A 13,655-nucleotide genomic window follows, 5' to 3' on the forward strand; every position below is an offset into this window, starting at 1 on the left:
CTGTGACGTGGGCGTGAGAAAAAACTGCTAATTTTGTTCCCACTTTTTCGATAACAGCTGCTTTGTTTTCAATTAAATATTATTCCAAAACTGGATATGAACGCCAAAAAAGAGTATTGTCGTACATGCATTATTAAGACGGCAAAATTAAAGGCAACCTGTTTCAGTATGGTGGAATTTACGTCAGAATTCCAGTGAAAGACACCGTGTCAACAAGGAAGTAGATCGATGTCCAATGGAGAAAGCAGGGCAGGTAATGTAAAAACAGTTATTTTATAACACCCCAATATTGCGGGAAAATAACAGTGAGGTTTGTATTCCATGCTGTTATCGACAAATGCACTTTAACTGGGTATTTTATTAAAGTGAATACCTTTGTTTGTGGATACTGTATAACAACATTTTAGGGGACGATATTTAAGTAGTACGTTTGGATTAGAAATCGACGTACAGGCAGATTAATACAGCAGTTCTATTAGTGTTACACCACATCTGTTGAAAAAAAAAACAAAAAAAAAACGGTGTTGAAGTGCCAATTATTATTAGAGTTGGTCAAATTTCTAATCTGGGGAGGCTAATCTGAAACGAACTGGTGACACCTTTGTACTCTACTGCACTTGTGCAATGCTGTACCGGTATATTCTTTACAATGTATGCATCTTAAAATAAAAAAAAAATAAATAAAAAAAAAATTAATGTCCCATACGGTTTTCAAAGCAGTTTAAAAGAGGTAAAGGCCACGCTGAACATATAGAATAATATCAGTATACAAACTATAGTTTGGACGGTAACAGGGTTCTAAAGAAGTGCAGTGTACATTACGATTGAAATAATATAGATTTTTCTTAATTTAATTTCCAGTAGTTTATCTAAGCATGGAGCAATATGCAGTAAGTCCAGTGAATGTTCATGCTGTCAATTTGGCAAAAACATTGCCATTACTAAGACTGCTCCTAAAAAAATCACGTTTTTTTTTTTTTTTTTTTTTTTTTTTTTTTGTGTTTGGTTTGTTTTTTTGTTTTTTGTTTTTTTTCGCAAATAGACGGTGCACTTATTTTTGAGAACATGTAGCTCAATCCCAGTAGACTTCTTAATGTTTCTGTGTCAATATCATCCCGGCGGTCAAAACAATACTCAGTTGAGAGCAAGATTGAGACTAACGTTCTCACACGGACAATAATCTATAGAAACCCGTAACCATACATTTGGGTTGAAAAGTGAACTTCCCCTTACTTCGCCAAGTATCAAACCATATTCAATATGGATTTGAAATAACATGTTGCTGCTAACCATGCAAAGGTGTAACGCAATATGGTTTCAGTCCATTAAAGTAATCTAATATAATTTATGTGTTTGTATTGACGTGCTTATGGTTATAACATTCATACCAGTCTGATGTTCATGGAAATAATAAGATTTTATTTGATTTTACTTTTAAGGAAAGGTTTTTTTTTTTTTTTTTTGGTTTTCTTTTTGCACATTGTAGGAATTCCTTTTACAGACTAATCTTTTTCCAGTTCTTTTTTTAGACCTACATATAGGTTATGATAGTCTGGAATGGATGAGAACCAGTGGGATATACTGGAATCCGGAGATGGTGGTATTTCACTGATAGAAGGGATAAGTAACCCGGTTCTTGCTACAGTGGTTCTCTGTGGTGCATTTCTGGGTGGACTTACAATTCTTCTGTGCAGGTGAGGATGATGGCTTTAGTGTATTATCCAAATATGCTGTAATATAAAAGTTAGAATTGGTCTCAGTTTATTCATAGTGGTGCATCTTAGTTGAGTGAATAATGAATACATTCATTTACAGATAAAATGGTATACACTGAAGAGAATAACACTTTTTGTAATTAAAAAAAAAAAAATATCGTCATGGATTGCATCAACGACCTATATGTGTATTATTCTGATTATTGGTTGGTGTCATCCAGAGGATGTTAAGTTATATTATCTGTAGACATTGTTTAACAGCTCAGAGCTGTTTTTTTCCCCATATCAGCAGATATTGATCCTTTTCTCTTTTTCATTTGCAAACCTTTCCAGGAATGAACAGCAGAACATCCACCCTGAAAACCAAGCACGAGTGTCTGCTGTAAGACAACATCTACGGTCCGAACAGGTGGAGTTCAGTAATATAATCAGTCTCCACTAATTTATTTGGCCAGTCCACACAAATATAGACAGGCACTGATATGTGAGTAGGTGCAAAGGAAATGCCCGTCAAAGCTGAACAAAATGCTTGAATCTAAAATGTCTGAGATATACTTTGTGCCTTTTAAATCATAGTGGAGAAAATAAACACATTATAGTTGTGTTGTTGCTTTAGAAACGTGCACTAAACAACTTTAATATCTAATATACAAATGTACTTTAAACATTAAAGATGTAAAATGTAACTTTTTTTCATTATGTTTGAATACAGCCAATCAAATACTGACAATTTCAGAGTTTTTTAAAGCGTTATCATGAAAACAAACACCTTCACAACAAAGTACTCTTCTCGGAAATCAAACATGGTGCTATATTGGTTCTGCGTTCCACTGTGGAACAGTAAAACAAGGTAATCACAAACTAATCAAATATTAAAAACCAACAAACAAAAGTTGTCTGAGAAGGTTCTTTAAACAAGAACTTAAGCTCTTTGTAAAGTTTTTCAGCTGCACCACACTGCTGTCCTCTCCCCATTGCTGTCTGATCCAGGTCTGGTTTTACATGTAGTCAGGTTAAATTGGCAATTAATTAACCAATTTAACCTGACCTCGAATTTCTGCATGTCTGGGTTTTTATTTTTTAACCCCTTCTCTGCCCAGCCAAAACAAAAACATACAGGGTTCTCCCCAGGAATTCTGTACAGCCGGGTGGCAGAACATTATAGCCGGGAGCACTTTTAACAGAAAAATAAACTCTCCTTACCTTAAATTCATAATACGACAAAGAATTTGAATAATGTGTTGCCTTTCATTGACTGTATCTGGTTGCACTTTATGTTCTACATTTTCTTTTTCATTCCTGTTTTTTTTTTTTTTTTTATTGTGGTAAATTACTGTGCTTATTTAGACACTCTGTGATTTGAGAATTGAGGTTTGGTGGTCCAGTGGTTAAATCAAAGGTCTTGTTACCAGGAGGTTACAGCTTCAATCCCAGCCACTGATTTGCTGTGTGTGACCCTGAACAAGTCACTTAACCACCTTGTGCTCTGGCCTTTGGATGAGGCATACTTCCAAGGTCCCATTGTGAGTGACTCTGCAGCAGCAGTTGTGAGTCATAGTTCACCCCCTAATCTCTAAGTCGCTTTGGATAAAAACGTCTGCTAAATGACTAAATAATAACAATAATACTTTGTTGTGAAGTGCATTTAGATTAATATTTGATGAATAATGCACATATACTGCAAGTTTCAATAACAAGAATACATCATAAAAGTCAATGCAGTAGCTAGCAGAAGTCTGATTTTTATTCATAGACAAAAGCAATGGTAAACCAGTCTTGTTTTTTTAAAAGAAAATGTGACCCTGCCTCTTTTTTCCTGGATTTACCTTCCTCTTATTGTTTTGTTATAGATGTAAGATTTTGAAAATGTTTAAGCCTATTTTATCTGCTGTTCTTTCAGGATGCACCTGCACAAGACCGACAGCAGTTCTACGCAGACATGTCCTGTCCAGTCTGTTTACAACAAGCCTCGCTGCCTGTTGAAACCAACTGCGGCCACCTATTCTGTGGTCAGTATCTTTGCTCAAAAGTCTTGTGGGAGAAAGATTTAAAGCTGTAATCTAAAGGCTCCCTGAGCCATGTTTTTATTTTATTTTCACCAGCCTTTTACCAGGACAAGCTGAAGTCCATATCCAGCTTAGATCACATGTTAAATGTAATTGATCAACACATGTCAGATGATCTCTGTTGATGACTCCAGAAGACCAGGTTGGGACAAACTTGTGTTAGTTTGTCAGTTTATTCTGTGCTACTGACACATTTTCTCTAAAGTACTGTAGCTTGTGATTAATTGCTAGTTATCCATTTCAAAGTCAGCCTATAATGTTGTTCTATATGTTGTCCAGAAGAGGTCTCACCTGCCCGCAGTAATAATAAGATTTCAGATTTAGTTCTGTGCCCTTCCTGATATGTGACTGGTTAATTTTAGTCATGCATTTTACTTTTTATTCTAAATGTCAATTTTTCCATTTTAAGTCATTTCATATTTTGGAAACAGTGCAGTATTGTTGCATTTGTATTGTATCAATGTTTTGCACTAGGTTTAATAATACATTACATTAAATATATTAAGCAATATATTATAAGTCTGTGTTTAAGTGTGTATATATATATATATATATATAATAATATATATATATATATATATATATATATATATATATATATATATATATATATATATATATATATATATATATATATATATATATATATATATCCAGGGCTCGTAGTGAAACAATCAATTTGATTGGTCGAGCAAGGTTCTAGCTGTCCGTATGTTGGATGGATACTGACAGCTGAAGCCTTGTCACATATTCAGAATCACTGAGCTGCCTTACAGAGTTTAAACTAAAGTATCAGTAGCCATCTTGCTTACATTCAGTTACTGATGTACAGCTGTAACTATGAAACAGAGTGACCAATTACCTACAAAAAATCCCAAAGTAGTAAGTAGACATGCCGATTTGGATGAAGAACAATTAAATTAACTGGAAGATGGCGAAACAGAAAAAAATACCAACAAAAAATAAAAACATTGCTGTCTTTGTGGTCACTCACCCCGACTTTGTCACTTCAAATAATGTATTTTTAGAGGTTTGTAAACGCTAAAAAAAACCACACACTTGTGCACGTTATCCACCACTCTGACATAGATCTAAACTAATTACTGAAATCTGAGACGTCGTTGAATTTATCTTTATTCCTCACATCAGTTCTGCTTAGTGTGTCTGCACTGACGGGAAGAAAAAAAAACTTGGTGCCGTCTCAACTCCGCCGCCCCCTGGTGTATGGCAATGTACACACAAACAAAAAAAGATTGTGTTTCTTTTATATTGTCTACTGTTTTACCTGGATTATAAATGCAATAAGGCCCTTTACAATGCCTAAGGCGTCCGTATATTCAACGTATATGGACACCCAGCCAGGCCTTACTGCATACATATAATCCAGGGCTGGCAATGTTATGTAAAACAAGCAGTGTGATTGGTCGAGCAAGGTTCAGCTATCCGTATATTGGATGGATACGGACAGCTGGTGCCTTATCACATATACTAAATCACTCTGCTGCCTCACAGAATTTAAAGTATCGGACGGTAGCCATCTTACTTTTACAGTTACAGATGTATAGCTGTAACTATAAAACTGACCAAATGCCTGCAAAAAATCTCAAAATAGTAAGTAGGATGAAGAACAATGAAATGAACTGGAAGATACCAACAAAAAAATGAAAAAAAAAAAAAAAACATGTCTTTATACTCTGTCACCCCGATTGTCACTTTAAAATAATTTATTTTTAGCGATTTGTAAACCAGGGTGTCCTCAGCTCACTGTGAACTAGCGGCCCCTGTAGACTGGTCAGGAGCCTGTCAATTGCACAGAGCTGCTGTAATTCTGAGATGACTGCATGGCGGGCCTGCAGAGTGAAAAGAAACGGATGACTGACGGCACACGTTATTTACCAAATTGGGGAGAAAGTAAGAAAAATAACTTGGAGAAAAAAAACCCCACAAGAGTCATGCCAAAAGCTCATTGACAAATATTCTAGTCATTTTAAAAGAGATTATTATTGCTAAAGGTGCCTTAACTAGCTGTTAATTTCATTTTCCTTGTTGGGGCATGAATACTTTTGAATTAGCATTTTTGGAGTTTTGCAACAAAAACAAACAAAGTAACTAATTGTAACACAAACAGACCTTGAGCAGTTGGTGTGTCTGATACAAGTATTGAAATTATTGGGTCGGACTAACAATTTTCATATTTTTGTATGTTTTTAATATTTGCTTTAAATTCATTAGGATCCTGCATTATTGCGTACTGGAGACATGGGGCGTGGCTTGGAGCTGTTAATTGCCCCATCTGTAGACAGATGGTAAGATTTGCTATTATTTTGATATTTAGAAGCAGTTCTTTTTACCTGAAACACTATACTTGCAGATGTAGTGAAATGTCTGTTTTATTTGATAATACTTTAGTTGTATTGGGTCACTCCAGATCAAGCCAACAAAAAGGCGTTGCTCGATCCATTGCATTAATGGAATTGATTTTTTATTGGAAAGCCCTTGAAACAAGTTGAAATTATACTAACATTATTTCTCTTGCCACATTTGTGCTGTACATCTTAAGATGTACTTATGTATTATATAAAATATGAATAGATGGTCCATAGTAAGCATGTTTATTGTTCCATTTAAAATATATCACATCAACATTTGGTTTCTTAACATTGCTATAGAATACAACAACCAAAAACATTTGCAATCATACAAGTGTCTTATTATTTTTGATGCAGGTGACTTTGCTGTTCCCATTGTTTCAAGAGCAAGACCAGCCCCAGCAGCAGCAGGAGGCAGGCCAGATACTTCAGGATGTCAACGATTACAACCGGAGATATTCCGGCCAGGCCAGACCTGTGAGTAAAGATGATAATAAAAAGCTTGATGTTATTTTTGTGGTAGTTGCAGTTGTGTTATTTATTTCCTAGGCACAGACTTACTGATTGGGTCAAAATTGTATCTTGCAGTTGTTCTTGTTTTTTGTATTTTTTTGTTGTTTTTTTGAAAAACTAGAATCCTTTACTATTGTAACATATTGTATATGGTTCTGTCTCCTGGAATTTGATTTGATTTAGGGAATCATTGGTATTTTTAGCTATTTACTGAACAGCTGTGCCTAGTCTCTGTAGAGTTGTGCTCAAAAGAGCATCTTTTGTTTTACTATTTAATTTTATTTAACAGATTTTTAGCCAGTACATGAATATACAGAGAAAATATTCCCAGGAAATAAACTGTCTTTGATCCAAAGATATCTTTGTCAACAAATATCCCAAATTAATACAAGTCCTTATAAATCAGCCAGTTTGCTCTATAGAAAAGCTTGTAAAAAAAAAACACTTTTTTTGCATAACTTTATGAAATCTATCCATACACCCAAAAAGTTATTTATTGTAAATGCTGAAGAAATACAAGGGAAATAAATAATTGTTTTTGTAATTGATATGTTTTATTCTAAACTGTTATATTTCTATACCAATTAACTAAATCCTAAACTGCCGAACTAGAATTAAAAAAAAAAAAAGGCCTACAGTACCTTCTACTAGCTTGCATCAACTTTTCCCTTTCCATTCAAACAAATTACACATTTATCAGAACAGAAATAGACTACTGTTCAGAAATTATCAAATACAGCTAGTTTTCCACAAAAAAAAAGTGACACGGTTTTGTGTCGCATGGACCAGTCATGTTAATTTAGAATTGATGAAAAAAACAAAACAAACATGGAGTTGGAATATGTATTAAATACATTTTTTAAAAAATAAACACTTTAAGCAAAACAAGTTGTCACAGGGTGCTTGCAGAATTATTTTAAAAGTCTGTTCAGCTTTTACCAGTTGAATCTTTTGTAAGGCTTTACCAACAACCCACTGTTTTGCCACAGAGCTCCCTGAAAATCAACAAACACAGCGGTGGATCAATTAAACCCATTTTTTCAAATGGAGTCTATGCACAAAATAAACAGGACAAACCCTTGATGACGATTGGTGGATTTCTCATACGTGATGTGTCATTTTTTTCCTTTCTTTTTAGCTGATGGATCACCTTCGAGATGTCCCGACATTACTGCGCCATGCCTTCAGAGAGATGCTTTCAAGGGGGGCATTGTTTTGTATGTTTCAAATTCGAATCCTCCTCTGCCTGGTTGGTGCTTTAATGTACCTTGTGTCTCCCCTGGATTTACTTCCTGAAGCTCTCTTTGGAATCCTGGGTTTCATGGATGACCTTTTTGTGATCATTTTGTTTTTCATCTACATCTCCATCATGTACAGGGAAGTGGTGACCCAAAGGCTAGTCATGTGAAGTATCGACCAGGGTCATGGGACACAGTGCTTGAAAACCTCCAACGCATGTCAAGGATGTCAAACTTGCCTATCGCTTCTGTATCTTACGCAATATATTAAAAAACCAACAGGGTCAAGAAACAGTTGAATCTCATCACTTGACTACTTTATAATAGATTGCTGTAAGTTTATAGCCCCATACAGTTTTATTTTTCGCCTCAGGATCAGCTCATGTTATTTTTCATTGTTTTTGCTATTGGTGGCAAAGAATCATCTTGTAGTAAGACAGTTAAGCTGTTAGCTGATCATTTCTCAGATCATCAGGGATAAAGGTAAACTAAGCAAAAAAAGTCAGCCTTTATGTGTGACATCAGGTCTGCTTACTATTTTCTTTTTACTGGAAAAGCTACAGCACCCCTATTATTGTCAACTGTCAAAACATCGGTTCTGTACAGAGACAGCAAATTTCAGAACAATATCAAAAAGATAAATCACATTTTAAAAAAGGGAAATAGTCTTTTTTTTTTTTTTTTTTTTTTCAATTTTAAAAACATCTCACAATGTAAAAATGCCTTAATCTTGCTACTGTGGAAACATATCAAGTTGGTTTACAACTCTTAAGGATCCAGTTTGTTTTGTTAATTTTCGTATGTGGACTCAAACCCCTCTTTCCCTCTGTTGGCCTAGATGTACTTCAGTGTTTGCTGATATGAGGGGAAGTTACTGCATCATTCAATCAATACAGAAGAGCCGCGCCGTGCAGTTTGTGTAATTTACAATGAATGGGAATGTTGCTTAATGGGCTTGCTTGCTTGCTTGCTTGCTTGCTTTCCAGAAATTAGTGTATTGACCTCCTGCTTATTTCCACTACCATAATATCAAGGAAGAAAGCACTGGGGGGGGGGGGGGGGGGGGGGGGGGGGGGGGGGGGGGGGGGGGGTACTGCAAACACCCTCACTGTTGTACAGTAAACATCACACATAGATAAGGACACCAATATATATAAAAAAAAAATACATACCAGTGTAATTTGTGTACTTCCTGTTCTTTGTTTAAAATTATGTGTTGACAATACTGGAACTTTCTAGTTCCCATCAAGTATAAGTCTTTTATAGGTGAGTGTGTTTTTGCCCCATGTATGTGATTTTTTTGAGCTCGAACTGCCTCAGGCTTAAGTAGCATTTTGAGTACGTTTAGCGTCTGCTCACTTCCTAACACTCTTGTTTATGGATCCTTCTTACTCTTGCTTCACCATGGACACAGGACATTTACAATTATAATTCATTGTAGCATATGCTGACTCAATACCAGGAACCAGCTAGAGCCAAATACATCTACACACACTTTTTATATTAGATTGCAACAGTTCATCCAGTCTGTGGTTTGTGCTGCATATTGGAGATCAGTCTGGAGATCACACAATATCCGTCCATACGCATGCTTTAGGCTCCATGCCCACCTATAGCCAATGGTATCAGTCTTGCCATGTCACGTGTTGTCCTCACTCATATTGAGCTGCTTTACAAAACCCCAAATTGCTGCATGTGGTCAGTTCTGTTGCAAAATCACAAATCTGACATTTAGGAACATGGTAATTGATGCCCAGAGCATTGTAGATGCATCAATTGCTGTTGAATGACATCTGATCGAACAGTTTTCATTAGCTATGTTGAAATAAATATGAACACAAGTACACACACACACACACACACACACATTATATATATCACACACACATATATATATATATATAAAAAACTCTGCGATGGACTGGTATCCCATCCAAGGTGTAGTCCCGCCTTGCGCCCTGTGTCTGCCAGGTTGGGCTCCTGGGGGGGGGTGGGCCCCGGGGGGAGGGGGCGGTGGTGGGGGGGCGGGGGCGGGGGGGAGTTGGGGGGGGGGGCTGGGGGTGGGCTCACCGCAACCCTGTAAAAGATTAAGCGGTTAATGATAATAAATGGAGATATATATAAAAACTTTCATCCTGTCTCGGACTGCTGCTACCTAGTACATCATTTTAATATTTTACTTTGATTAGGAATGTGGATCTATAGAGAATTAACATTAATATACTGAATTATTTCATAGTATACAGTGCCTATAGAAAGTCTACACCCCCTTGAACTTTTTTCACATTTTGTTGTGTCAGTGCCTCAGAGTTTAATTCATTTAAATGAGAATTTTTTTTTTCATTTATCTACACATCATACTCCACACTGTTAAGGGGGGGCGGGGGAGTTATATACTGTAGTCGGGATATTTTGGACGTCGCTGAACATTGAAAAAAAGTTATTTTTTGCAATAAAACACTATGTTTTACTTTTTAAATATAAAAAAACTATACACCATTTAAAAGCCCTGGTTCTTAGCTTTGTAATGAGCAGTTCAGTTTTATTCTATTCTTGGGTTTACCTACCTTTTTTGTACGATTTGTGCAAGGAGTGAAAATGACTATCCAAACGTCATAGTCAAACTTTCATCTGTACTACCTGAAGCTTGCAGGCAGATCTGCTCCATATTGTCAGATTCTGCACAAATCACTGATTTGGGGACATATTGTTTCTAATCTGTAGCCCTTTCCATGGCCAAGAAAATGACCTGTCCATTGTTATTTCCAAATAGTGCGACTTCTTTTGGGTAATTCTGGACAGAAATAGTCCTGCATATGTACCAAAGATAATATCAAATTATTATCCTTGATAATATATGTACTAACGTTACTATACCGCACACTACTTTATTGCATAGCATGTGATTTCCATCTTGTCACTAATCATGTGAGGGTGTTAACATTAAATCTCGCGATAAGAATTTCAGACTAGGAAATCCTCATAGCTGAGGGGCATTAGATTGCAGAGACAGTAGAAATGGTTCAAATGTATAAAAGAAAACTTGGTGCTCAAAGCTACCATGATTACATTGTTGATGGACTCAATGTTCAGTGAAACTTAAAAAAAAGAGGGACCCAAATATTTGTTTGCAGGTTAACATTACTCAGTTTGTGTTTGTTCTCTACAGCTTTTTGAGTAATGAAAGCAAAAAATAAATTAAAAAAATAGTTCAGTAAAGTTCTGCCTGCACTGCAAAATTGTTTAGATTATTTGGCCAAAAAGCACTTTTTTTTTCTCCACTATTTTTGTTCTAAAAAAAAAACTTTCTCAGGTGTCCAATGTTGAAATGAGGAAGGTTTAAAGTGGTTCATTCACACTTTTGAATGGGCGTCCAAAGACTCCACAAAGCCCTGGAACATTGGACACATTTTAAATAATAAAGGGTCTTTAAGTCACATGTTACAAAACTGTTTCAACTCTATTATATAACCCCAAGGTATACCTGTAAATATATCACATTTACCTTTTTCAGCTTTCTTGCAGAGGGCAGCAGGTTTTACTCAAGGACTTCTCTGTACTTTGCTCAATTCATTTTCCCTTCTATCCTGACAAGTGCCCCAGTCCCTGCCAATGAGAAACATCCCCATAACATGATGCTGCCACCACCGTGCTTCACATTAGGGATGGTGTTCTTTGGGTGATGCATTTGTTGGGTTTGCACCAAACATAATGTTTGCATTTAGGCCAAAAAGTTCCATTTTAGTTTCGTCAGACCACAAAACTTTTTGCCACATGGCTACAGAATCTCCTGAGTGGTTTTTTTGGATACTTCAAATGGGATTCAAGTTGGGCTTTCTTGAGTAATGGCTTTTTTCTTGCCACCCTACCATACAGGCCAGATTTGTGGAGCGCTTGGGATATTGTTATTACATGCACACTTTGACCAGTCTTGGCCATAAAAGCTTGTAGCTCTGCAAAGTTGCCATTGGCATCTTGGTCAGTCTCCTTGCTTGGTCTCCTTGCTTGGTCATCCAGTTTGGAGGGACTGCCAGATCTAGGCAGGGTCTTGGTAGTGCCATACTTCTTCCACTTCTTAATAATCGTCTTGACCATACTCCAAGGGATATCCAAGGCCTTTGATATTTTTTTTATACCCATCCCCTGATCTGTGCATTCAACAGCTTTGTCCCGGAGTTCTTTTGAAAGCATCTTAGTGCTAATGGTTGAGTCTTTGCTTTGAAATGCACTACCCAACAGGGAACCTACAGGAACTGGGCATTCATTTGCTGATAAAGCGTAACAAGAAATAACAGTATTTCCAGATATGAAACAGCTGTCAGATTAATTTAAGGATTAAAAAAGGGTACAAGGCAAGGCACAATGATTTGGCTCCTTTTATGTATGACATCTAATTTCACAGCTTTTAACAACCACTTCAGGGCCTCTTAATCTAAATAATTTAAGTAAAATATAAGGTCACCTCATCTAGTAATAAAACATTGTACTGTTTTAATATGTTTCTACCCAGACAATTAAAGCCTTGTACATGAAAGTGAAAATGAAATGGCACAGTATTTATGAAATGAGGTTGTGGATATTAGTGACTTGGATCGATTGTACTTTTTTTGTAATTTGATTTGGTTGAAAACAATATTTAAATGGTTTGAAGTTTCAAGGGAGAGGGAGGGTAGCATTTTAGCTCATGTCAAAATGTTTTAATGTGGTCCTGGTCTGACAAAGAGGAATGGCATTTCACTCTACCCGAGGAGCATGTCTCCATTTACAATGTGGAAAAGGCATTGTGGCTATGAAATAGAAGTGTTAACAGTTTAAACGTTTAACTGTTATCAAAAATGTACATGCCATGTTAGCTTCTATGTGTACACAGTAGTAATTTTACAATATAAGGCTAGTTATTTGTTTATATTCCGTATTTATTCAATTATTCATAAACTACAGATAATAGTAAGAATTGTCTCATGATACCTTTTCTGGGATTATTTATTAAAGTTGTTGTTCTTCAATCTCGAATGCATATACAAAGCTAGTATCATCAGTCATGGAAGTCATTAGCTACATTTACAATGAAAATAAAGATAGCATGCTATGGTTGATGCTCTATTATTACTGAAAAAAAAAAAAATCCCTTGACCCAGTCCTTTTATTTTATTTTGTTAAGGGTTTACAACAATGTGCCTTGCCAGCCATTGTATGGTAATTAGGGTTGGACTGCTAATACAGCAGAACCACTGAGTTACGAACACCCAACTTATGAACTGACTGGTCTACCGAACACCCCACGTACGGATGGAAGTATGCATTTAACCATCCCTCCCTCTTCAACCATGCGTTCAATGCAACCAGAAAGGTGCTCCCAGCTGCATCAATGAAGAAAATTTTAAAAACAAGCAACCAGCCCTCAGTCCTGCACAGGACCATTTGCGTTCACACCCACCACCAGACACTATGTGCTTCTGTGGTAGTCTAATGAACCCGGCAGTGCAGGCGCTATCAAATTCAATACTTGAAATATATAGTGAGAAACACTGGATGTGTGTCTATGACTTGCAATGGTCAGTATTGGCCTCAATCTTGCTCTAAAAAGCATTTTACAGTAGTTCTTATTTGGAATTGTGGAATTGTTGAATAGGTTGCTCTGTCAGTTTTAATTTCATTTCTCAGTTCTGTACTGTAGTGAAGTTTGGACCCTGGAAAGGAGGGTGAGTGGTGTGTATTATTTTGACATTATTTTGGTTCAATTGAATCAGGGGT

The 13,655-nt window shown here is 36.4% G+C and overlaps 1 protein-coding gene across 4 annotated transcripts; it reads left to right on the forward strand.

Annotated features, from left to right (window-relative positions):
• Nucleotides 1-171: 171 nt before the first annotated feature.
• Nucleotides 172-8,961, forward strand: LOC121314484 (E3 ubiquitin-protein ligase RNF170-like). 4 transcript variants are annotated; one of them, XM_041247819.1, is made up of 7 exons: nucleotides 172-253; nucleotides 1,518-1,694; nucleotides 2,049-2,124; nucleotides 3,616-3,724; nucleotides 6,014-6,087; nucleotides 6,508-6,627; nucleotides 7,802-8,961. In XM_041247819.1, the coding sequence occupies exons 2-7, from the start codon at nucleotides 1,558-1,560 to the stop codon at nucleotides 8,069-8,071; spliced, it is 786 nt and encodes a 261-aa protein (XP_041103753.1). In that variant the 5' UTR covers nucleotides 172-253; nucleotides 1,518-1,557; the 3' UTR covers nucleotides 8,072-8,961. The 4 variants fall into 4 exon arrangements, with proteins under 4 accessions (XP_041103753.1, XP_041103774.1, XP_041103764.1 ...); XM_041247830.1 differs by having other exon boundaries at nucleotides 174-253; nucleotides 1,530-1,694; XM_041247840.1 differs by lacking the exon at nucleotides 6,014-6,087 and having other exon boundaries at nucleotides 6,536-6,627.
• The last annotated feature ends 4,694 nt before the right edge of the window (nucleotides 8,962-13,655 follow it).

The sequence above is a fragment of the Polyodon spathula genome, chromosome 1 (genome assembly GCF_017654505.1).
Source record: "Polyodon spathula isolate WHYD16114869_AA chromosome 1, ASM1765450v1, whole genome shotgun sequence".
Lineage (NCBI taxonomy): Eukaryota > Metazoa > Chordata > Actinopteri > Acipenseriformes > Polyodontidae > Polyodon > Polyodon spathula.